This window comes from Dicentrarchus labrax, unplaced genomic scaffold (genome assembly GCF_905237075.1).
Source record: "Dicentrarchus labrax unplaced genomic scaffold, dlabrax2021, whole genome shotgun sequence".
NCBI lineage: Eukaryota > Metazoa > Chordata > Actinopteri > Moronidae > Dicentrarchus > Dicentrarchus labrax.
In genome coordinates, this window is record NW_026136709.1 from 7887769 (window position 1) to 7915209 (window position 27441).

Here is a 27441-nt window from a genome sequence, read left to right on the forward strand (position 1 = left end):
AATTGAAGAGTTTATTCATTTGAATATGTTACTTTAAAATACTCAGTAACTCAAAACTACTTGCCAAGTGATTCATCACACAATATCCTTCTGCAGTTGCTTATGGTATTTGTCCACTGATTGAATTATCATTCCAAATCCTAAAGCATGAAATGTATAACGTTACATGGGCACATCTTAGTAAGTAAAACTCAATTTTAAGCTGGTTGCATGGTTTATCTCATTTGCTTTAAAAAATATGTTTTATGTTGCTGTCAGGTTTGTTGTGGTAGAAGAAGTATTCAGGTCCTTTACAATTAAAATAGCAGCACCATAAAACAATAAACAATCTTATTCAAAACTCATTAGGCAGCAGATTGGTCCATGTCAGAGTTATAATATTATTTTACTAGATGATTATTACAGGTGCTTTAATGTGTACGAAGCATTTATGTTTGAAGGTAAGTCGTGTTTGTATGTAAAATGTGGGGGAAAATGGGTTTTGCTCATTGTTTCTTCCCTTGGATGTTTGAGCTTCACTGTGCAGAATAATGTGTGTGCGGAGTTTGACACTAGAAGGCTGTTTGCACATTCATCTGCTGAAGTTTCTCTGTGCTCACCTTAAATCTCTGTTTAAGACATGTGCGCACAGTACGAGCAGGGTTTTAGTTTGAAAGCTAAATGGTCCAATATGCAACTTCCACTAGTTTGATGTGAAAACTTGAAGCCTCCAGTGCGCACACACTGAAGTTTTCAGAGAAGTAGGAGACATCTTGTGCATCGTAGTTAAACTAATGAAACAAACAAAAAGTTGTTTTTTTCAGTGAGGGAGAAGGATATGATGTAATTTTAATGATTTTTTTTTTTACCAGGTACCTGAATTTTTTTTGTGGAAAAACCATATCAATACAATAATTAATCATTTCTCAAAGCAGAGTATTTTTGAATTTTAAAACAGATTTTGAAGAGGCTCTTTAATCTGTAATCTGTATACAATATTTGCTTCTGACATGTAGTGAAATACACCGTTCAGCCATAACATGATGACCACCTGGGCACCCTGGTGCACACACGGGCCAGCCTTAACTCCCCACGTGCATCAATGAGCCTTGGCTGCCCATGACCCGGTTCACCGCTTTTCCTTCCTTGGACCACTTTTGATAGATACTGACCACTGCGGACTGGGAACACCCCACAAGAGCTGCAGTTTTGGAGACTTGGCCCTTGCCAAAGTTGCTCAAATCTTCAGGATGCCCATTTTTCCTGCTTCTAACACATCAACATTGAGGATAAAATGTTCACTTGCTGCCTAATGTATCCCACCTACTGATAACCAGATAATCAGTGTTATTAAATTCATCTCATCACTTAACCTCTGTACACCAAATATAAACCAGACAGATTGAAGTTAATGTGTCACTAGAAACATATGTGTTTTTCTATTGGTTTTTTTTGGTGAATAGTCAGGAAGTTGTGGCACATTTGAATAATTAAACACCGGGTGTAACACAGTTTGCATCTGTTGACAATCTGCTAGAATAACACAATAGAAGAAGCAATGTATATCTTTATTATGTGCTATGTACATATTTTACAGTATAATACAGCAACAATACATGGTAATGCTACACAGTCGAGATTGCACAGTTATAGTTAGGCCACAGCGGTCGGGTACCGTGGTTATGAGACAGAACATCAAGAGTACAGTAAGTACAGCATACATCTTTGGCTTCATAGGGATAACAAAACATGAGCACAGTGAATACAAACAGAGAGGGTGGGGGGGTTCAATGATTTCTTGGCTCGAGATTGGATTTTCAGCCCCAGAAAGAAAGAAGTATTATATGACATATTTTCTTTATGTATGGGTGACCATTATGTTTCTGTTCAGGTTACTACAGAAGTGTCCTTGTGTGTTGGTTGAGGAGATTGTATCCTGTAACCCCTGCTGGGCTAAGACTTGCCCGGTCCTGAATCCTGTCAAAATGCATTTCCACACGTACATGGCGTGTGCCTACGCATAAGTACATAATCTGTGCACACACTGTATGTGAGGAGACGACAGTGGTGGGAGCCAATTCCAATTCATTCTCTAATTGGCATCATTTCTCCCAGTCAATTAATTTGTGGTAAAATTAAACTAGTCCTCATTTTGCTGGGGTTGTTTATAGAGAGTGAGACGCCTCTCTCCTTCCTCTCCTGATAATACTGAATCTTCCATTCTCCTCCCGCCAACATACACCAGTTACAGCCTACAGAGCATCGGGGTGAGGGACAGAATACAGAGAGAAAGCGAGAATACAGAGATTGGATGAAAGATAGATGGGGAGAGAGAGAGAGAGAGAGAGAGAGAGAGAGAGAGAGAGAGAGAGAGAGACGGGAAGTGACAAGGTGAGGTAGAGCGAGAAAGAGGGGAGCCGACAGAGAGATGGATGCAGCAGGGTCGCTGAGGTGAGGAGATGGTGTAATGATTAGATCACAGATACCCTTGAGCCTTCTTTCCGTCCCTCCCGCGCACAAAAAATCTGGGAGCGCACTCAGAAGGGGAGGAAGGGCCTGCAGTTGTAAATGGCCCCGCTGTCAGAGTTCATCTGGGCGGAGGAGGAGTGCGGGAGTGGATTACCGGAGTCTGCGATTAGAGAAGCCTACTCTGCCTTCCTCACTTCTCCCGAGACGGGAGAGAGGCTGGTGCTGGATCGCATTTGTGCTGCTGCCGCACCAAAGATTTCCTAAAGATGTTATGAATTTAATGTTTGGCTGTTCAGAGACTTCAGATGTTTCAGGAAGCAGGCGGGGAGGAGAAACATCTCTACTGGATATGAAGTTCCTGGAATATCAATACATTTAAAAGAGTCTGGGAATTTGATAACAGCTGATAGAAACGCATGTTTTCTAGTCTACCTGCATGTTCACTAAATTTTGTGTATTTTTGATTTGGTTTTGTCCTATTTCCCTCTCCCTCACAGCAGTAGTCTGAGGCTGGTGTTAATTGCTCCCTTAAATATTGTTCACCGCCTAATCAGATGATGTCATCTCCAAACTTTAGCAAGTTGAAGGTGACTGCTGGGGGAGGAAGAGATGTGTTTAGGATGCTTCCATCTAGTGGTCACTTAATGACACTGTTGATAATACAAGAACTGGAAAAAGGGAGATGTCATGCAACAATGCATTAATATGACCCTTTTGGACACATTTCTTCAGTGCAGTAGTTAAACAATATGACTGATAAAAAAAAAAATTGTCATACATATCATAATAGCGTGGAGTGGCAAGGCTGGCAGGGGACTGTGAGTGATTTTCAAACATAATGGCTCCATTAAGCACACATAAAAGCATATCTTTACAATAAATTCTTACTTAGATTCACAAAATAGATTTCTGACACAATACCCACTGGCATCGACACAATGAAGGCGTGACGGGGATGGCGATGGCTCTGAATGGAAGCAGTGCTCTCAGGGCTTTTACCACTAGTTAGCCACATGACACCTTTCTTGATCTTACCAAGTGGTTAAACTTTATATCCGCTCTGAAAGTTCTGACTTTTTTAATGTCTGATTCAATATTACAACGTGTTCATCGCCTAAATTGCAATCTAGAGAATCTTGCCTCTCACCAATGTGTGTTTCAGTGACATATATTGTATTTTATGTACATGTTACATAAATAGTTTCCTTTAACAGAAAAGAGATGGATGGTTTTTAAAATGTCATGCGTAGGTGTGTGTAAGTGTGTGAAAGTCTGTATTTGAGGAGTGAGGAGGAACATAAGAAATATAGCCAAAGAACAACTTCAAACTGAAGATATTAAAGGACTAGTTCAAAGTAAAGTTCCTTATAGCAATGCATGAATGACACTTGGATAGCTGTGTGACTGGACAATTGATAAGACCAGTGAGTTTGCCTTCCGTATGCCCACTGTGTGAACAGAAATCACCAACCATGAATTAAATAAAACTGGCAATATGTACATATTTTCAACAAACAAGTACAGTTTGTAGTTTGTTTTACAGCACAAGAGAATCAACATCCTGGCTGAGATTAAAACGTTGCTGCACAAAGCCAACTGCTGGAGAGGTTTTGGCCTCACCTCCAGATGTAACTTGATCACTACTTTGGATTTGTGTACACTGCAGTCTTATTCTGTCTGTGACTATATAGTGGAGTATGTTGTGCAGCTTGTTTTGGCGTAAAGGTATTTATTCCCTCAAATGTGGGAAAATCCTCTTTCACTGTGGATTAACGAGACAGTGTGCATAATGTATACAGGGGGTGAGCGTGGAACACAGAAAAGGAGGGGGGGTGAGGGGGAGGACAGTTAGCAGGAAGGTATAAGCAGTGGGAAAAGGTTTCTGAAAGCTGATATCAGTACTTTTGGATTGATGTGTTAATACATACCTAAATTTTTTTTTATTATTTGATGTTTTTCTTGCCAAAACAAATATGCCACATTGTTCAGTGTTTCTGCAAAAACTGTATTCTTGAGTGGAAAAATCTCAAAAATAGCAGTTATACTGGAAGACACTTACACCAAGGAAGATGATAAAACATTTTGATGCATCATCTGGTGAAAATGTTGCACAAGTACACATCTGGGTAGATGGCATCCCATTGCTCAATTTTGCAAGATGCAATCAATCAAACTGCATCATATGTGTAGCTGAGGAAACTGAAAAAGAATTTCAGGACGTGCTGAATAAAAGCAAAGAGTGAGACTGTGAGAGAGTGAGTTTGTGTCTCATTATGTTAGGGTACAGGTAGCTTCTTGGCAGTGTGGCTTGTTCGCCGACAAGCCGCTAATGCCGCCAATAAGATAAACCCTTGGCGAATGTGCTCCTGTCGACAGAGCTGACACTGATAAGAGCACAGGATCGCTAACGGCCAAGACAACTAAAAAAACATGAGAGGCCGGGGTGGAGATAAAGAATGTAGGAGGTGGGAGGAAAATAGGAACAACAGCGATCAATTGCTGGCACTGTGCAGCGATGCTATCCGACGCCATCCCTCTCTTACATCTCCTGTAAGAGTGTGTGTGTGTGTGTGTGTGTGATCATAATCTGAAGGGGAAGAGAGGTGGGTGATGTGCGTGCGTGCGTGTGTGTGTGTGTGTGAATCTGGGTCATCAAGTCATCAATAACCACCTGCATTAGTGGAAGAAACACACAGGCAAGGTCAAAACTGACTGAAATCCCTTTTGAGTCAGAAGGGGATGAAAGGAAAGGAAAAACTTTACAGTGTGGGTCTTTTCCAGCTCAGATGACTCTATTCCCGCAGGGGTTGGTTGAGGATGGATGCTTGGATGGATGGACGGATGGATGGATGAACGCATGAATGGAAGAGTGGCATTTGAGTATCAACTTTTGACAGATTGGCGACGGCTGACTTGGCAAGCAGAAACAGGTGGGAGTTGGGGGGCTGCGGCTGGCTGGGGCGGAGAGAGGAAGTGAGCGAAGGGTGAATCATGGATGGATGGACGAAGTTAGGGAGGGAGAAGGGAGTGTCTGGCGAGGGCTCGTGCCCCGCTGACAGGCAAGCTGCTAGTTGGTGGAGTCACTTAACCACACAGAGTCAACCAGAAATGATGGGGCCATCTTTGCATCTGCAATGTACTGTAGCCCTCTTCTCTCCCAAAGGCCTCTGGGATGGTCGTAGGCAACAGGACTCCATCGAGGAGAGTGAAGCTGTCTGATTTGCTCTGAAAAGTAACACTGGAGCAAGCAGCGCTGCAGAAGCTCAGTGTCTGTTACTGTTGCGTTCTCAGTTTGCTTACTCCACTGCTGCCGGTCTTCCTTTTATCTTGCTCTTCTTCCCATGTTGGACCTTTCACTCCTCACCCTCCTCTACGTACGTGGATGGGAACCAGCCGACCTGAGGAGGGAGAAAGGGGAATAAATAATCACACAGGAGTTGACTGACAGACAGGCATCAGTTGTAGTTTATTGTGCACATCCCATCCCTTTGTTTTTTTTCTTTCGGAGGGGGTTTTCCTACATCTACCAGAATGTCTCTCGCAGCCCACGTGAAGGGGTGTGTGTGTGTGTGTGTGTGTGTGTGTGTGTGTGTGTGTGTGTGTGTGTGTGTGTGTGTGTGTGTGTGTGTGTGTGTGTGTGTGTGTGTGTGTGTGTGTGTGAGATTTTCTCATTAGAAAAATAAAAGATGTATATTTTACATGCTACCATGCTACTGTTGGCAATACTAAAGGCATCACAATGGTGCAACTAAAACACAATTTAGCCATTTTATTTATGCAGAAGTCAATTTATAGCTTATGTTTGTTTAAATTATTACATCAGTCCCTCCAGGATTTCACAGGCTTTTTTGGGATTGTTACAGCCTAAATCCCTGATTTCATGGCAGCTCTTCTGTGAATGTTTCTATGAATGTTGCAATGTTTTTAGGCATTTTTGCAATGAAATTGTGGAAGAAAGTGAAAATTTCAAAAATAGTTGCCATTTTTTGTTGTTGGTACAATTCAATAAAAAACTTTAGCAGTTTGGTGACACATGGGTCAACGTTTTGCACAGGGGACTACTATGATATTGCATTTATTGTTGCAGTCGCAACTTTGCTACTTCCTGAGAGACTGTTTTTTAATACATGGCTTTGCAAATAAAATGTTGATCACCAATAGCTACTTTTAACACTAAATTTTACAATTTTAGGGGAACACATAACTACATTCATATTTTAAACTCAAGGTCAACTATATTCAAGTATTTTTCTTACCCATTTGCATCTCTCACATATCCCAAAGCGGATTAAATAAAACAGATTAAATGTTACACAAAATGTTTAGTCATTCCAGTTTTTAATGACGACAAGCATACTGGCAGTTATTTTATATGATTGGAATAGTTTTAACTGCTGGATAGCTAAATTTTAACTTCAAAAAATTAAATTAAAAACCAAAAATCATCTAGGAAACTTAATTAATACATAAAACACTCTGAAATTGGAATATGTTTGCAGTAATGTAGTTTCTTTTGGATAGGTGATATCTTGCACCAGTATCTTTTCTTTTGACCACTTTTCATCTTAAAGTAGAGAAGAAGAACCTGATATTACATTGAACTGTTAACTGAAAGGTTATAGTGGTAGAGTGTCTCTCAATTGACTGATTCAGCCAGCTCTTTTCCAGCCAGCAGCACCGATTTGTTGTTACTGGTTGAAGGCTCTAAAGAGAGTCTAACAGCTCTCTACAGACTCTATATACAGTGTTTAGTTTTCACCAGAGCGGCATTAACACACAAACATCAGGCGTAAAAGAGTAAAAGAGAAACACTTCCTCATTTACAACAGCTGTTCACAAAACACACTCACAGCACAGACACATTACTGATGGCTGCAGCGCACACACGCACACACAGGCTGAATTTGTCACTCAGTCTAACATTCTTCGCAAAGCTTAAATGCAGTGCATGTGAGTGGGAGTCAATACATATATTTCCCTGCATTTAGAACCATGATTCTCTCAGCGCTGCATGCCTGATCATAAAGCTCTCTCGGTAGTGGATGGGAACATTTATGCATTTAAGATATAGAAGCGCGGCAAATGAGCTCTTCCAAGTGGTGAAACAGAAACGATGGAAAGGTGTACATGACTGACTCAAGATGAAACAGACTCAATCTGAATAGTCCCTTCCAGGTACCTGTAGACAAGAATATTTGCCAAATCTTTCTTGTTCAAAAAGCCAATTTTCAGCACTAGCTAAAATTGGATTTAAGAATTTAACAGCCAGAATGAAGAAACAAAACTGGTTTCTAAGTAAACACAGCTAATGGAAGTTCTGAAACTTTACTTTCTCTATTAAATATTAGTAAATGAACAAAAATGAATGAAAAAGGGTGCAGACTTTTTAAGAAATTCGATAACCTGGAAGCCAATACCAGCCCTCAGAAAAGATTATTTTCTCTATTTGGATTTGGTGATGGCAGGCTGTGTTTTATTAGCATCTTAAGGCTGCCACTTACCCTGCCGTTAACCTCGCCCCTCCACCAGCCGTTGGCTCCTGACTTTGTGTAGATCTTCACCACTTCACCCTCCTGCAGCGAGAGCTCTCGGGTGTCACGTGAGCTGAAGTCGTACCGCGCTATCGCCACACCGATCACTTTCGGAGTTAACACTAGAAGGAGAGAGAAAGAGATGCGGGTGTTAAAAATATATTAAATTTAGTTCATCCAAGGCTCAACAAGATGGGTTAAAAAAAACATTTAAAAACCTCAGTATTGTCAACACATACACACATGCACACACACACACACACACACACACACACACACACACACACACACACACACACACACACACACACACACACACACACACACACACACACACACACACACACACACACACACACACACAGATGGAAGTGGGTGATTTTTTTTTCACACAGCCAGAAAAACCTGGGTCTCAAAATCTTTCCCCTGTCCCTTTTCTTTTATTCTCATGAAATGTAAGAACATGTGCACATTTGTATTTACTATTATTATTATTATTATTATGATTATAATTATTGGTAGTGATTTTTGCCATTAGCATGCTGTAGATATAACTTAAATGTTTACCATAGAAGAGATTTACACATCTAAATCTAAACAGGTTGCACTACATAAACTACTTCTTATGTAGAGATTAGCTAATGGTTTGCTAAATGCTTACACCCAGTAACTGCCAGGTGTTACTTTTGCAGAGTTAACTTAACTGACATACTGATGACTCTATGTAAGTTTGTCTATACTACCAGTGCGTTTGATTTTTGATTTTTTCTTTTTTACATTGCCTATTGACCTACAAGTCCTTGTACTTATGCAGTGCATCACTTTAGCTGAGAAAGTCCAGCTGGAGTGTTTTGACAGCCGCGTGTGTGTGCGACTACACATCCTGTCGAGGAGACAGTAGTATGAGAGACAGCTGTGGAGAAGGTTAGCTAGTTACCACTGCTCCATCCCACCCTGCCGACTTTCTACCTTCTACAGACACTGACTGGTGGGTCGGACTGGGCTAAGCTGACAGGTGGAAATGGAATGTCAGACCTCTACAACCTGGCCGTGGGGATAGAATATCTAATATAGAGGAGCTTTGTGAATTTGGACACCTCCACCCTTTCCTTGACGGACAGACGCACACAAGCAAACACACACTAAACTAAGGCACATACGCCTCTGAAAACACCTCAAACACCACTCTTTTCTTAACAGTTGCTGCCTCACACACTGGTATCTCCATGCAAAGACAGACACGCACACACACATAGAGTAGATACATGCTATTACTAAAACTACTAGAACAAACAGGCCCTATTCTCAACACAGGATGACGTGTATGTGCACACAACTATGGAAGAGGTGAAATGTTGCAATGGGAAGCAAGATGGTGAATGTAAAGGCAGAGATTCAGGTGATGATGTGAATGCACTGAGCTACAGCCAGCATGCTAAGCAGCTTTCAACATGAAAGGAGAGAGAGAAATCGAGTGTTAGAGAGACAGACCGAGAGAGAAGTGATACCTGTACCTGACCAGAAGGGAGCAGAGGAAGGAGGTACAAAGCTGTAGCCGGCAGGAGATACAAAAGAGAGGCCGCAGAGCAATGGGGCTATGTCGGGGCAGGCCAGGCAGGGAGCAGAGAGATGCAAGAGGGGAGAGGGCAGGGATGGGGGTAGGATGGTGGAAGGAGAGAGAAGCAAAGGAGAAAAAATAAAACATGTTTTTAAAAACTCAGAGGTTTTTTCTTTCAGAGGTATAAAGAATACAGTTGCAGATTGATAAAAAAATAAATGATGGCAGGTACGGGAGGACCTCTAGAGAGTGGTACTTCAGCTACAGAGCCACTGGTAACTAACACTGTTAATTAACTGTTAAAGGCTCTTACTTAGAAACATTTGTCTTAATTTCATAAAACTTGGAGGAATACATTTAGTTTTCTCGAGGTAAACTGAATTTAATTAAAATTGAAGGGTTAGGGTCAGACAGACCTTGAATGTCCAAATAAATACACACCAGCTCCAAGATTTTGTTGAAATATGAAGTGATGACACATTTGACACAATTTTCCAAAAGGATGTCTGCATCATTAATGGAGGACGACATCTTCACTTGTTCATTTAATTGGGAGGAACATGCAGTGTACTCACAATTACAGCATAGGGAATAGATTCCTATTTGCATATTTATAAAGACAATCATCCAACTGTAACACAGCCACAACTGCAGAGACACATCTCCTTCACAAATTTCCTCTGACAGACGCGCTTATAAGACAACAATAGGCTTTATTTTATATTCTACTATAATAGTACTTTTGTATGGTAACCTAATTGTCCACAGTGCAGATTTCTCTACTTAAGAGAGACTATTTGCAACAACTTGAGAAATAACCCACCGGAGGCCCACTGCATTTGTATTTCTATCTGTATTTCTACTGGCAGAGAAAGAAGCTACAGGCTTGATCTGATTCCAGCAGCATGTCTTAGAGCTGGCAGTGCTAGTGCATTTCTTTGGACAGTAGAACCTCTAACCCTGAAAGTATTAGTGCTTTGGTCTTTATGGGCTCATTTGTATTTTGGAATGTCAACATAGCAAGTATGGCACAAGTACAGTCAGGAAGAAATTCTGATGCCACAAAGCTGTGAAACAGACTATACAGTATAAATTCAATTTTAAATCCAAAGTAGTTACATTGATGCCAATTACTGATTTTGTCTAGGAAAATGTAACTGGGATGAACAAAACAGCCCATTCCTAATGTAGGAATTATCAGCACTATGGAAAACTCTCATTCAAAATACAATATATAGATGGTTGAAAGAAATGAGTGTCTTTAACTCTAGCTACACAGCCACATAGGTCTGCTTCTGTACCATTACATACATAGCAGGGGAGGGGCCACAGTCAGAAGGTGATTGGTAGTTTAGTTATTAGTCTAATGGATGGAGCCTACTGGTCACAGAGCCAGAGCCTCCTTATTAGGTGACTGTTGACATTTCTTGTTACAAAGTAAATCAAACAACTACAAAAAGATGCAAAATGACCACAAAGAATGGTCAACAACTACAAAGAGATCCAAAATAAACCCAAAGAATGGCAAATATTAATTGATATAATTTTATATTAGAATATTTAAAGTTGTTTATTTGGTATGTATTCATTGCAATGAAGAAACCATGTAACTATTAATAATGTACAGTTTATAATTGGCAAGAACCTGGGCTTTACATACAATCATTTTTACTCGTTTGTAAAATGAATAAAAATTATGCCCCAGTCCAACCCCATTCAAAAGTTTCTAAACCCACCCCTGCACAGGAGCTCACATTTCTGCCACTGGGAATAGACAATCTAATCCCCACAATGGCAGATAAATGCCGAAAACTTTATGAAAAATGTGCCGCTCCCAACAATACTGCTGGCAAGTTAACTGGCCTGGGTTATTGATATGCTGTAAGGAGAGCAGAGCTCCGGTGGTTTTTAAAATGAATACTAATCAGCGCACAGAGAGACAGCTCAGCAACCCCTAATGGTGTCTAGGTATGAGCAATATGAAGAGGGATCGCCCTCCACTTCAAACAGCCACCAAAACAGCAGCTGCATTTTACATGCTTCATTTTTGCAAAATCTGATTTGTGGACCACACTGGAAGGCACAATGTGAGCTGGTTGACTAATAATATAGGAGACTAACATCGAGAGTACACACATACACATGCATTGTTTCATTTCACGAGAGAGTTAAGATGAGTTAAAATCCAATCTGCAGCCCAGAGTCCCACACATGCTGTCAGCTGAGTTTGTTTCACGGACACATATTCATTTCTATTTTGAGATAACACTGGTATTGTTGCTACTGTAGTACCTCGTATTGGTATCAATCAGTCAGTTTTGCCTTCTGCAAAGCTGTCCAAAAAAAAAACAAAAAAACAAAACAAAGCACAAACATTAATATGCAGTCTTCCAGCAGTGCTTGAGTCATTTAAAAGTGAATTCGGCACACCAGGAGGAGGCTGCCTACAAGACCGAAGACCACACCGGAAAAAAATAAATTTGGATTGAAGCTGTCTCAACTTGTGATGTGAAGCAATGTTTGAACAACAGGCCTTGTCTAGAACAACCGAAGAGCTGGGAACAATCTGTTCACATCTCTCCCACTTGGAACATGATCGTCAGCAAGCCAGGCCTTTTTTCCCCCCGCGATTGCACGCAGTGGTATACGGGGCTCAAACGAAATCTAATTTTCCCACTGAAGACATACATTTTCCATTAACCAACTGATGGGCAATGACGCTTCGCCTAGCTCACACACTGTTTAATACCTTTTCTTCTGGCAATGCGGGAAACATTTAGCTTGTGTGGGGTGAACATGGACGTTTCACAGGGGGAGCAGCCCTTCAGTGTGGAAGTTGCAGACAGTTAACTGTTAGTCTTTAAACCTCTCTTGATGTTATTTCAAACATATTCCCACCTGACATTATCAACCAATCCAATAGAACAAAGCATACAAGAACCTCTTGAACTGTTAGCCTTTCTACTCTTTAAAAATCCTTCTCATGACTAAATTACACTAGAAAAACAATAGTTTATGTCTCAAAAAGGTCTATATTCACTCCAGAGAGGACAGTTTGACAATGCTCCGCTATTTTATCTGTTGCTTCACGTCAAACCCAAACATCATCTAATTAAAATCTCAGTTCAAAGTTACACACCCCACACCTGTTATATTCCAAGTAAGAAGGGAAAAACATCTCACTGGAACACCTGAATGTTGAGAGGAATCAGGTTAGTTAGGGTAATGACTGACAAAGTCGCACAGTTAAGAAGGAACGGCAGCTGCATGCATAAATAATCATCAATGTGCTACATTCCAGTACAGTTCTGCTCCTTCGAAAGTGTTGGTGACAACAGCTGCTTTGTCTTGAGGTGCTGACAGGTTTGTTCACAACAGAACAAACAGCTCATTCTTACACAGGTAAAAAAATATCACACAGCTCAAATCTTCACCCAACAACTGCCAGACAGCACACCGCAACATCCACAAGAACAAAGTTTGACGACAACTTTTTGCGGCATCGCTCACTTTCAATATCACAAATTACACCGATACTCGTGTAGCAAATTTACTCATGATCGAGTTTGGTTCCATAATACTGAATTTTTAAATCACTCTGTTTATTGCTTAGTAAAGGCTATGATATGTCATAAGTGATCATCAAACATCTAATAAAAATTGCGAAAAAGTAACTAATGATGGATATTTTTAAAATGTTTTGTAACATCCACTCAGCAGATAAGAATACAACTACAAGATTATAAAAGCTCTTAACTTTGTCTTGTTGAAGGTTCTATGAGATTACGTCTTTCCCCTGAAACTCAGAATGATCTGATCTTCAGTAAACGTCGAGAGAGTGTTATCAAATCTAATAACATGCTTAACGGACTCTTCAACCACCGTTTGACAGTACAGTCAAAAACAATTAACATCAGAGGAGGCTGGACTGTTTTTAACAACAAATAGATACCTAACACTTTTAAGGCTGTGAAGATGCTCCCAAGTGATTCAAAGCAGTGCGTGAGAGAGTGGGGAAGGATGATAGATAAAATAACAGAAGAGGCGGCTGCAGTAGAGGTGGGATAACTCAGCAGAGCCTGAAACAGCTGCATGTTGCAGGAAACAAATAACTATTAACAATGAAAGTAGCATGAATGATCAGCAGTGTCAGATCACACAGACTTCTTTACAAAGAGTCTGCTGATGCTAATAACTGACAGCATGTATGACTGTCAGATTTCTATGGTTTATAATGGCATTACTAGAGCTGAAACAACTAGTCAATTCATTCCCTGGTTCTGGTTTTACTTTTTTTATATGATACTAAACTAACTATCTCTGTTTTAGACTGTTACTGTCACATGACTCAACAAAGACGTAACCTTAGATTCTGAGAAACTGTCCTTGGCATTTGTGTGTGTATGTATGTGTGTGTGTATGTATGTATGTATATATATATATATATATATATATAATATTATTTGATGTTATAGACAAAATATAGAAACAATCAAGAAATTACTTTAGAATAAAAATTATCATTAGTTACAGCCTTAGCCATGATACCATAAACTTAAAGAACCCTCTGAATGTGTGGGTGTTCATATTATATGAGGTGTCACAAGATTTTTCATGAACTTCTGCCCTTTTTCACTGTGATATTTCCTTCATGCTAAAGCTCAAGTGATATGTATCACCAGCTCAAAATATACAAATACAGAATGGGATGAATTTAAATTTTAAATACTAATTAACCTCTCAATATCGGCACTGCAGTTGTAGTACTTTAATTTAAGTCAATATAGTATTTTTGGGAAACCTTCTTCTTCGTCACTAGTTTGTCCAGTTGTCCCATTATAAGCTACCATCACTGTATTAAAGTGTTTAGTGTCTTAGTGGTGGATTGTTTCTATTCTTAGTGACTTTTCAGGTCTACTCACTGTTGCTACCTGACCGGTTGAGGCGGTGCATAGCAGCGTTCTCCGGTTCCCGGTAAGGAAACTGCAGCGTTGTGTCCAGACTCCTAAAACCTTCTCTCAGGGAGTGGTGTTGGTAGTACTCAATCAGCTCCTGGACACACACACACACACACAAACACACAAACACACACACATATACATAAGAATAAGTAAGCAAACTAACAGATATGCAGTCATTTGCATTTGTGTTTAGTGCATGTCACATTTCTCTTGAAATTATATATTCATGAATGTTTTTTTTTTGTCAAGATCTAATGACCCTTTATTCATGAAACATCTGTATCATATACATATCTGTCAAATCAAGAAGAGTCTGCTTAAAAAATGTAATCTTATTATGAACACAGTATCTGTTGCTTAACTTGCTGCAGATGTTCCATTTACACTATGTAAAAATAAATAAATAATGTGGTTCATTACAGTATGAGTTATGAGAACCTAAAAGTGTGACTGAATATACCACAACATTGGACAGAAATTTTGATCAGGTTTTCTGACTCTAAAAAGTGGTGAAAATATAATTTATTAAAATACTGTTTTGACATGCTGGTATTCAAATATTATATTCAGAAACCTGTTTTTAGCTAATCTAAGATACAGAAAATACAGTCCTGGCATAAATATAACTGGTGAACCTTTCCAATATGCGCTGGAGTTATCTATAATGCTGAAGCCCTCAGGCCAGTATAAACACGTCTCTAATCATGGCTATTTTTGTGCACACTGCTAAAATAAAATTCAGGTTCTGACACTTCATTAAGCGAACGCGATGATTTATTTATGAATTGCAGTGGTGGAATTTAAAAAATAAAACCGGCTGAAAAGACTCACTAATATGCTTCTGAACTTCTTGTTCTCGGCGATGTGGAAGCAGCCCTCCTTGGTCAGGATCTTTATGTGCTTCACGTCGTTGTTGTACCTGTGGGCCATTGAATAAGTTATGAGTGTAATTTCCCTCTCTGATCACCGCCATCGATCGGTGGCCGGCCCCTGGCCCCTGTGGAGAGAACGGCCGTCGCTGTAATGCATAGGGTCCCAAAGGTTTGTGACATGTGAATGATGTGTGGTCAGGAGAAAATGTGCCCCCTAAACCACATACTTGTTTGCATTAGCAGGGTGGCTGATGGGCTCTGAGGCTGGATGAGTAAAAGTTGTGGACAGGGTGTGCAGAAGGATTTCTTTCACTCAGTTTTGCTTTCTCAGTAATTATTCAACAGGGTGCAATATGCATCAATCTCTTCATTCCTGTCCAGTGTGTAACAGGCTATATTGGCAGAAATATAATATAATATTTATAGGTATGTTTTCATTAGTGTATATCACCTGAATATAGGAATTGCAGAAGGAAACCAATCACTGGCTTTAGAGAGGGATGTTTGGGTTTTTCACGCATTTCGTGGCCACCGTAGTTTCTCCTTCATGCTTGGAAAGGGGAGGGTGAAGCGAGGGATTTGCAATCTGCAACTACGATGCTATATGCCACTGAATCCTACACACTGGACCTTTAAGTCACAATATTATGTCTAGATTTATTGTATCAATTTATTCTAATACCTTTTAATTTAGTAAAACAATATGACGCCCCAGATAAAAAAAAAAATGATGAAGGACTGAAAGCAATGTATAGACTTCATTCTCAGTGTCCCTGGTTTGGGGTAGGGTCTTCTTTGACACTACCACTAGGAGGCACAAAAGTTTGAAATGTTCTCATTCTACACATATAGTCCATGAGCCAGGGGGGTTGATCGGTATCATCGGGGGGACAAATGCTATCGTTGTTTTTTGGCAAGGTATACACCCCTAGTACTAGAAAAATCACGATAGCAGTGCAGGGGTGGTAGCGAAATCACTTTTTTCAGCTCATTAAGTTACTAACCCCCTAAGATAAATTCCGTTTTTGAATCTGGTGTATATCTGGTTTAGGCTCATGGTAGGGATATTGACAATATTCTATAATATGGTGCTTGGTATCGCTGGAAAGGGGACCTTTTAGGCTTTCATTTAAGCCAAGTACTGAATCTGTCTGCCAAACACAGAGGTCACATGACTTCTTTAAACCAGAAATAACACACATTTTCTCACAATTTCCACCTAAACTGTATGCTTTCTTTTATCCCTGGGGCATGAAAGAACACCAGGGACACAAAACTCAACAACTTCAATACTCAAGGCACTCTGATGATTCAGAAAATGTACAATATACCCATACTATTTATTTGTTAGAGCCTAAAATTAGAATTTAAAATAGAATGGAGCCAATAGTATGGACAAATAGAATACCCTATTAGTCCAGGGCCAAATGGCCTATTTATTCATGTACAGTTGTAATAAAAAGTAATTGTTTCAATAGTGTTGTCAACATAACACTTGATATTCAGCCACTTTCAGTTAAAATGTCAGAAAGTAGCTCATGCACGGAATGTTGATGGATTTTGGCAGTTTGACAAGGTTTTGTCAGTTTTGTGAAAAGATCGTTGGTTCAGTTGACTGGTTATAACAACACTACCAACTATGCCATCTTCAATCAACTTGGCTTTAATCTATCAATTTTGTCACAGCATCAACAGCTTTGAGTAAGTTTTACTGGAACCTACGTGAATAAATTACTGAAAAACTGAGGATAAATTGAATCAGTTTCAAATTGTGATCGACCCAAACAAAGTCAAATACAGAGAAACAAAACAGCATGGCAGCATGATGCACCATTACCAAGTTCCCACTTTCCCTCTCCAGGCCCTACCTGACCCAGTTAGAATTAATGTAATTTGGACACCCAGCCTGACTCTGGTCCTGGGTAAGAGAACTGAGCTGGACTCAACAAGACATCTAGATTTCACAAAACACTTTTAAAACCTTAATGCCAATGGAGTTGCTGATTTTAATGTTGAAGGAATTGTTTGATATTTTGAGAAATACTCATTTTCTTGCTAAATTAGATGAGAGCTGAGAAATTAACAAATTGTATATTGGGGGTAATGTACCAGAATATTTCTTCCATAAAACCGCAAACTATAATTTTTACACTTTACTTAACAGACAAGAGAGATAATGTGTTAATTACTGAGCTTCAAATGTGCTGTCATTTGGACATTTGGCTAGCTAACTAAATCTATTTCCTCTTGTTTCCAGTTCTTTGTGCTAAGCTAGGCTAACCGTCTCCTTGCTGTAGCTCCATTTTTAGTGTACAGTGATGAGAGTTGTATCAACCTACTTATCTCTTATGTTATATTTCCCAAAACATCAAACTTGAGTACAGCGAGGGGGCGTCTGGGGTCTCTGGGTTATTTGAACACAATCATTGAAAATCCTTTGCCAGCTCTACTCTGAGAAGCAGGGAATGATGGAGAGGGCATTTCAATTTCAGCGTAAGACTTTTTATATGTCGTTCCCACAACGTAGGCTTCTACCCTGATTCTCTCTTTCTTTGGGTGGTTTTAATAACCTTGAACAGTCTTACAGTTCTACTCTGCTCTGTTCAGAGCACCGCGTCTGTGTGCACACAAGCAATTAAGATTTCAGCGCAGAAGGAACTTGAAGGCAGTGAAAGCGGTCCATTCTAAAAAATAAATAAATGAAGTTTAAAGGAATGTTTCTGAGATTCAACAGCAAGAGACGACAGGATTCTATGTACTGTAGCAATGGTAGGGTCACTAGCAACCCCAAGGTTAATTCGTCATTACCAAGAATAAAATGGCTTTATGGTTCTAATCATAAACTAATAAGATTGTTTTTGTGGGTTCTGAGGTCAAACCATAATGAGTACTATTACAACTGCCTTAACTGAGATCCTGCACTATGATTAGCATCCGTGGTCAGTTTCACATACGCCACTGTGGTTAACCACAGTCTCAGCCTCAGAGGAAAAGCACATCACCCTGTAAAGGAACTATAAATCCGTCCGTCAAATTATGTAGTTGTTACATCTGGTCAATACCGTGGTTTGACTAAAGGCATCTGATGAATCCAGCAGACAGTGGCCACAGACAGACATAAGAACTGTTAAATCCGTAAGGAGAAACAATAAAATCTGAGGATTCTTGATAACTGGCCCCAAGAGACCCAAGTCCGTGCACAATTCTTACTCAATAAATATTAAAATTTGAAATGTTTATTTTTGTTGGCCCCACTTACTTTTTTTTATATTACACACAGATATTAACCTCTTATGATGGAATGTGATATTTTTAAAATATATTTAAAAGACACCAATTGTGTGGGCAATTGGTGCTATATTCATTAATGATGATGTCATAATAAAGGGCTAGTGTGTAGGATTTAGTGACATCTTGCGGTGTTGCAGATTGCAACCCCCTTGCCTCACCCGCCATTCCAAGCATGCAGTAGAAACCACGGTAGCTGTGAAAAATGCGAAAGGCCCTATTTAGAGCCAGTGTTTGGTATGTCTGTTCTGGGCTACTGTAGAAACATGGTGGAATCTAGCTATAAGCAGTGGTGGTGATACTGTCACTGTCTGTTTTTCTGCCTTTAATGGACAGAGACAGTTGAAGAGAGACAGGAAATGGGAAGAGAGCGGAGGAGGAAGACATGCAACAAAGGGCCGCAGGTGCCATTGAACCCAGCCTGATGCAGTAAGGACTCGGGTAAAGACTTGGGTATGCGGGGTGCACGATCTACCATGTAAGCTACTAGGGCGCCCCATACTGTCACTGTCTGTAGATGAGGTAGGATCCTTCTTGAATAACTTGATAGAAATGTCAGACTTACTTTATACTGATGGCGTACTCTGTATACTCTTTGCTGCGATGGCGGACCAGGTAGGTGCTGTTGACCCTGTTGATGAGTTCTGCCTCTGCCTGCAGCCTCTCCATGGGCCCTGCATACCTACAGCACAACAGCCAAAGAGACATGAACTTGACCCCCCTAAAATTCATTACAGAATAATAATGAAGTTATTGACTGGCTGCAAACCACTGATTACTCTGTATTGTCATTGCTGTTTAATTAGCTTACACATGTATTTATCTGCAATTTATGTGTTTTGCTCTGTCCAATAAAACTACTTAATAAAACCGACTTTGACCATCTATGCTTAAATACAGTCAGACTGAGATTGATGTTTTGGGAGCATACCAAGGTTGAGTGGAGTAATCGACGGGCTTCGGGACCTGGAGCAAAGAGCAAAAGTGGACATGTTTTTTTGTTATTTTCATGAAGCTTACACTCATCCAACTTCAAAACAACACAACAGTAAAATCGTGTACTTGGCACCAGTACTGTTTTCAAGCTGATGTTTTGCTCTTCTATAAAACAGGTGCTTTTACACTGTACAGCCCCAATAAAACCTCTTAATGCTACTCTTATCTTTACAACAGCGTAGACATGGTGATAACGGTTTGTTGTCTACGGGGAGGCTCATATTCCCGCATCAGCTGGACAGACTGTGAATTTCATTTTATCAAATGGAACATGACAATCCAGTGGTGGAGTAATTTAAACAAACAGAACAAACAGGCAATTGATACACAAGTCAGTGAAGACAATACACACTTTCTCCTACCTCTCAGCTTTCCTGTTTTCTTTGCACAACATAAAGCATTGCTTGTTCCTTATAAGATATTGCATTGTGCTTCGCTTCTTATTGATAAAGTGAATTAGACAGTAAACCACCTTTATCTCATAAGACAAGTTCCTTGTTTCATGACAGAAACCCATGGGCTGTTTTTCTTCTCATGCCAGGTAAAAAAGCTTACCTGACCTCAAAAGTCCCCAGCCATCCCCACATCACAGAACTGATAGTAAATATGTCTAACCAAATGTGGGCTGCTACAACAGGCACTAATGTAGCAAAGGAATAGAAGTAAGTACTGCTTACACATGGGCAAGGCTTCACAGCGTTGCTTGGAAAGAAGCCAACCTCTTTCGTCGACAGGATTTTGCCCTGAAACCACAGAGAGATAATTGCGTTATGTGCATCTGGCTGACTCCGTCTCTATAATTCAGGAACAATTAACTTGCAACACAGATCCGTGTAAATTTACAGCCCTAGTTAACTATTGTTGAAATAATGACTGGCAGGAAGAGGGAAAGAGGATGAGTTGCTTATTCCTCCCATGCTGACGACTCTTTAAGCTCAGTGCCTTGATTTATCAACACTGGGGAGACTCAGTCCATATAAATACAGGTTTTCTAGAGGCCATAGTGTAGTTATCTTCTTCTGATTGACTCAGGCGCTGTTGGTTGCTGATGCTGTCGTTGTTCTGTTCACTTAAATAGGACAATAATTCAGTCATGATTCCCGAGCTGAAAAGAACACGAGGCTCAAAAATGATTAAGATTAAGAGTTCTGAGCATTTTTACAGTTCAGAAATGACAGATATAAAATAATTGTTCTTGTTAGGTAATTAATATCTTTAGGGGTAAATAATAAATACAAATCTCTTAAATGAGCACAGTGTTACATTGATTGGACAGGTTTTAGTACTACTGTTACAGTTCTATACTGGGTAAATAAACAGGAACTTGCATGCACTGTTTGTCTATATACTGTATATGTAATTAATTAATATTAATGCAATGCAAAGGTATCTCTTTAAACATAAAATGCTAAATATGTATCTCCTGTCTTGTCAATTTTGCAAATTCCAACCACTATTCTGCAAAGCTCAGCTGATACCTGTGATTTAGCTATCACTAAATTCATTTTAGTAATTTGGTTTAACCATTAGAGAACTGGATACAGCGCCACCAGTCAGCCTTGATGCTAATGTGGCCCAATTGTTACTCTTTCTATGAATTTTGAATACATTTTTAATTCATACTTGTACAACTTTTCCTAAGCCTAGAAAAGCTATTATAATTTGGATGACATTGTCTCAATGTAAAGTCTATGGACTGATAGGAAACACACTGATGGGGTCAGCAGCATTTGTTAAACAATTTTCATTCAAGTGAGTGGGCGCCATCTTTGTGTTCGGCATCCAGTTCTTATATTACATCTATGGTCACGACGAGTAACCACAGACGCATTTGGCCAACACAGACACCGCTTAATAGGGCCACCTGTTAAAGGTCCAGTGAGTAGGATTTAATTGCATGTAGCGATGCAGTTGCAGACATCAAACATGATGATTGTTATATTTAGGTCATTATACATCAATGAAAACATAACTATTCATATCATATGTGTAATTTCTGCCAATAGATCCTCCAAAAGTTTTCACACTGGACCTAATATAAGACTACAATAATAAAATCTGAGCTGGCTGCTGGGCAGTACACAGCTGCAGGGGTGCACAACAGTCTAAGGTACTATAAATAAATGATAAAAATAAGTGCACATAAATAAAATTCAGTTTGATAAATAAGATTTATCCAGATTGCACAGGTGAAAAGCAACCTCTATGCTTTCGTTGATTTAACTTGTGTGTCCGCCAGCCAACTCGTTGGCAGAAGTACATCCTCACACCTCTCCTCAGTTGGCATAACGTGGCTTCTTCATTAATAAATTATTTTAATTCCTCTGACATGACACCAGGATTTAACAGTAACTGACCTTTTGGGCTCTTCTCACACCAGAGAGCTGTTCCAAAGATTTGTACTGAGAGATCACATGCAGAATAGTGGTCAGCCAGCAAATCCCTTTTGTCCTTTTTGTTTTTTTTGTAGGACTCTTAAAAATACGGAGCCCCTAAAGGGACATGGGGGAAAAAAAAAAAAAATGAAACGTTTCTCACAAGATAGCATCTAGTGCGCACTAGATACGGATCTGTGTTGTGGCGAATCAACACATGGCTAATTTTAATATTCAAATGAGTATTAAACTAATTTGTCTGTAACTAAAAAATAAATGTGAATGAATCTGTAACCTTTTTGTTACAGTCTGCATTTAAATGCCCTGTCCTGCAGCCGGACACTCATTTGTCCTCCTTTTGAGAAAATAACAAAAACTGTCCGCCTTTTGACACATTACCTTGTTAGTTTAATACTTATTGGCTTAAAATGTGTGTCAAAATAAGTAATTTCATTGGTTACATTTTAGTGTGGTGACCTATCAACATATGGCTCATTTTAATATTCAAATGAGCCATGTGTTGATTCCCCACAACATGCCATAGGTATCTAGTGCTCACTAGAAGCTTTTCATTATTTTTTATTTTTTTCCCATGTCCCTTTAGGGGCTCCGTATAAAGAACTTCGTTGAGGACTAATATTTTGCATGCACACTCGATTATGTGTAGTTATTTGGACTTGAATAACATACATGAGGCTTTTTTCAAGGACAATACATGTATTATTATTTTTTTATATTTACAACATAGTTTGCAGAACTATAATCATCCCAGCAGCTGCAGCACCAATAGGCTGTACATGCACTGCCTGTTGACTGTCAGACTGTTTTAATTTGACATTTTGATTTTGACATTTATAGGATTAATTAGCACTGCCCATATTTTGCAGTCTGGGAACAAGAGTAATATAACAGGAAATTGTGAATAAGTGTGAGGGGTGCGTTTTGTGGACATAATCTCAGAGGAACAGGTAGCACACTACCAGCTAAGCCCATTTTGATGGTTTTGTGGTCATCAGTTGTCACATCCATGCTACCTCAGGACATTTTATCAGTCCTTGTGGAAAGCCTTGCTTTCTGCTGCATCCTTGCTAAGAGTGTGATAATCATTATAGCTGGTAACATTGACAGAGTAAACAGATGGTTGCTGTTGAATGAAATGAAATTACAGTGATCGATTCTATTTGTCACGCACCCCCAGAACAGAAATGTTTATGGTCTGCTGGCTACAAATGTGATGGATATTGAATGCTTGCTGACTGTGGGGCTGTAGCTGCCTCTAGTTAAGCTTTTACACAGGGTTAATAGAATTCTTCATCTATTTTTATCTGTTTTGTATTAAGTATGGTCAGATTTGTTAGTTTCTTCATTACATGTCTGATTATGCTACCATAGTACAGTCGTTCATGTCAATAAAATGCCCATTTTCAGGCCTCGGGTTAAGTCTCATATGATGACTTTGATACAACCTGTCTCAAACACACACAGTGAGTGCCTGCTACACCACAGTGCATTTCCAGAAAACAGCTCATATTAATTCTTCCTCCAGTGCGGTTTAAATCACACGTGTTGTTACATAATAGTAATTGCCTGCATAAAACCAACAAACATTTCCAGTGTGTGGGAGTTGAACTTCCTTATAAGACGTCCTGTGCAGTGTGTGTAATTGTCTGTGGGTGTATACATGTTACTAAGAATTCTATTTTCAAGTGCAGCTTGTTATCAATAACTCCAGAAATACATCTGGAATGCTATTTTTTTGACTATAAACATATCTGATGATACACAGGACATTAGTGCATAATCCATTTGATTAAAAGTGGACCATGCTGACTATACCAGATCTGGCTTATAATAAAAAAGGAGAACCGACTAACCGATACATCATTCTAACCCTATTACAGAATATGAGGTCAGGATGAGGGCTAGATGGACTGACAGTGGAGGAAATGAGAGATTTAAATACAGTAGGTCCACTTTTTACCGTAATGTGAAATATGTGATTAAGAGATAGTGTGACCTCTGACCTGCCACCAGGGGCTGTGAAGGTCGGCGCAGATTAATTCGATGATGTCACCCGTCTGGATGCTGAGTGCTGGACCAGACGTAGGGCTCGGCACACCAAAGTAGCTCCTGATTACCAGCATCTTGGGCAAACCTGTAAGAAGGATACAGTTGGTTCCTGCATACTGTTTGCAAAAAGGGGTTCATACAGTACGAACACGACCAACTAGCACTATACTGAGAGTGAGAAACGGTACCTAAATGGTTTAGTAAGAGACTCGTAAAATCTAAAGTAAATATGAGCCACAAAGGGGATTGAACTGATGGTGATGGTTTAATCAAACTGTCCTCTTTTAAAACTAGACTTGACTTGACAGATATAAAATAAGTCTAAACATCCATCGCTTAAACTCTGGTGTGATCAATCAATAATGCCTGGTTCCATGTATGTATCTATATGCATGTTATCACCTCAGGTCAAAAGGGGATTGTTTGCCATTCTAAAGGTGCAACTTTGCTCTACTAAACTATTCATGGCCCCATTAGAGGTGGTAATAAGAGGGAGTATACATGTGTACTAACACACCCCTTGTCACCAATGTACTGCCTTTGCAAATAATTTGGACCCATTACCCATTATCATATTACAGATAAGACAGTGCACGCTGATGCATGGCTGGTTATCAGGCTTGTAGATAGAAGATAAGTGTTTAGTGATTACTGCTGAGTGACATATTCTGGCCTCTGGGGGGAACTGTCAATCTAAGTCATAAACCTTTTTTTTTTTTTTTTTTTTTTTATGAAAACTAGTCCTAATCACATTTACCATAAATAATTATGAGTTAGATTAGGGAAATTCTCATGGTTATTCAGTCCACTATACTATATATCTGTCACCATTTCTCTCCTTTTTCTTAGCTAGTTCATAGTATGTATACTTTTTCCTCATCTACTACAACTGCCAGTGCAAGGACTGATTGCTCCCCAGGTAATATATTACATATTAGTCAGGGTTTGCGCTGGCACTAAAAGAAGTACATTTTAATCAATCTCAAGTTGTTTTTCTAGAATGACCTCAGTCAGCGCTATTTGATTTTGCACAATGGCCCACTTTGATCCCGTTATTGACCAACGAACCACTGAAATTGAATTATAATATGTTTGTCATTAAGCATCCACCCATGCCAAACAAATCCCAAGTTCGTATCTCATATGCCCAACACAATATAACAAATTGTGCATATCTTTCTCTGCATTGTGTTGCGATAGTGTTGTTCAGGAACACAATATGAGATATAAGTGTGAGCATGAAGAAAAGGTTAAAGCTGAAGGCAAATAATAGAGACATCAACAAGATTGTATTGAGGCTAATACATCTATATCTGCCTTGCTTCTCTTTCAGGGTCTGTTCCAGCACTGTGGCACTGACGTTGGCAGCCTGACATGTGCTAGCTTGCCTGAATAGAACTTCTAAAGACACAGGGCCATGGAGAATTGAGTCTTGGGGGCATGAATTGCATTCCTATCCACACAAGGACAAGCCAAGTGTTAGTGCACCTTTGAAAACAGACAAAGAGAGCAGCCTCGAAATATTATGAAACGCCGAGGGCTGGGGCAATCAAATGCCTATTGATTTTAATGCGTCTTCAGTCAGAAATGATTTTCTGCAGCATAATGGATGGAGGGTGGAAAAATGAGTGTTGAAGCCAGGTTTATGAGAGATTAAAGGCCCTGTGTAGTGTAGGCACACACATACACGCGCAATTCAAGGGATGCTGTATGTTATTCATATTCTGTTAGAGAAAGATTGAGAGACAGAGGGCCACAGAAGCAGGGAGGCAGATATTCAATGGCTATATTTACTGCATTTACTGTACAAACCCTGTAATGTGCTATTTCATGCACTCTGATTCAGGTTTTATTCATCTTAAACTCTTTAAATGATCCTTTCATAGTCATAGACCGAGTCTCGGCTGTAGCAGTAGCTACCAGGTACACCTCTGAGTGAGCCAGGTCACCTCTGATACAAGGAAAACAAATAAGGACACCTTGCCAGCAGCAAATCATGAGAACCTATTGCCAATCTTGACAAACAACCTAATAGAGGAAGTATAGCATTTTTCCTATGCTATAACAAAATGGTTATTAACAGATTATTGCCAATATTTTTGATAATGAATTAATTGTTTAACTCATTGTCAGTTTCCTGCTTCTCAAATGTAAGGATTTTCCAATGTTCTCTGTTTTATGTCATATATGAAATATCTATTATCATTAAGCAATGTGAAGAAATCATCTATGGTTCTTAAAAACAATAAAAAATTCCCCTCAATAAAGCGATTAACTGGAGAAATATTCACCAGATTAACCAGTAATGAAGATAATGGTATTTTCGGCCCTGGAAAAGTGTGAAAACTGTACAAAAAAACTAGTAGAAACTACGATGGTTGTTGGCTACTGTAGAGGCATGGTGGTTCATATCTTAAGGTAGCAAAAGCCTTCATTATACACTACTGAAAACATACCAATGAATATTATATTCCATTTCTGCTAATAGATCCTCTAAAATGTTACATACTGGTCCTTTAAGTGAGAATCATCTAGAAAAAGTGCATCAAATAAATACTAGGCCACTCATATTTTGTGAGGAGAAAGCAATGTTTTCAAAGCTGACCCCAGCAGGCTGCTAATATGCGGTATTAGTACATGTCTACAGTTGCCTGGATTACCAAAATCTGGTAACAGCAGTTTCTCTGCATATAAACATTGCCAGTGAGGAAAAAACAGACTACAGTGGAGGAAGAGAAGGATGTGTGTAACGGTGTCTGGTGTTGTGAATTTCTCACCTGGATCTCGACCTTTGCCCTGAAAGAACACACAGAGAAAGTTATACACTGAAACAGGCGCACAACAAACACAAGCACAAAAACACATGAGGCTTCTGATTCAAGTTCATTCATCAATTTCTGCATCATTAGCACACACAAATCACTGCCATAGTGATATCCTACATCCCCATCTATTACCTTGTGACCTACTAAATCAATTATTAGCTACACTCCTAATGGTACAAATATACCCGTCTGCTGCTGCTGAATTAATATTTTAACCCAGCCTGCTGTCTCCCCACATACAGACCACATGTCATGGCCCTGCCATGGAAGACACTACATAACATAAATTAAATTGCATGCACCCATGCAAACTGTGTGTCCTGGTGCAGCAGACGTTGCAGAGAGCATGCAATGTAATTTTTACAGAAAAAAATACAAATATGTTGCTAATAATGACCTATATTTTGGTAAGGGTGGAAAACTGCATGTAGTTAATGGGACATCCTACAGTATTTATACCCCAAATAGTATTACTGCTATTACTACTACTGCTTCTACCAATAATAAGAAGAATATA

General features: G+C 39.5%; 1 protein-coding gene across 3 annotated transcripts in view; it reads right to left on the reverse strand.

Moving 5' to 3' along the window:
* Positions 1-1528: 1528 nt before the first annotated feature.
* Positions 1529-27441, reverse strand: part of LOC127369607 (guanine nucleotide exchange factor VAV3) — a 94793-nt gene continuing 68880 nt past the window's right edge. The window contains exons 19-28 of one of the 3 annotated variants that reach the window (XM_051411134.1): positions 26877-26895; positions 24054-24184; positions 20332-20397; positions 19590-19624; positions 19224-19340; positions 15330-15417; positions 14460-14589; positions 9494-9574; positions 7950-8101; positions 1529-5846 (exon numbers count right to left, since the gene is read on the reverse strand). In XM_051411134.1, coding sequence (XP_051267094.1) covers positions 5802-5846; positions 7950-8101; positions 9494-9574; positions 14460-14589; positions 15330-15417; positions 19224-19340; positions 19590-19624; positions 20332-20397; positions 24054-24184; positions 26877-26895 — 864 coding nt within the window. In that variant the 3' untranslated portion in view covers positions 1529-5801. The remainder of the gene's footprint in view (positions 5847-7949; positions 8102-9493; positions 9575-14459; positions 14590-15329; positions 15418-19223; positions 19341-19589; positions 19625-20331; positions 20398-24053; positions 24185-26876; positions 26896-27441) is intronic. The other 2 variants (XM_051411136.1, XM_051411135.1) reach the window with 2 other exon arrangements.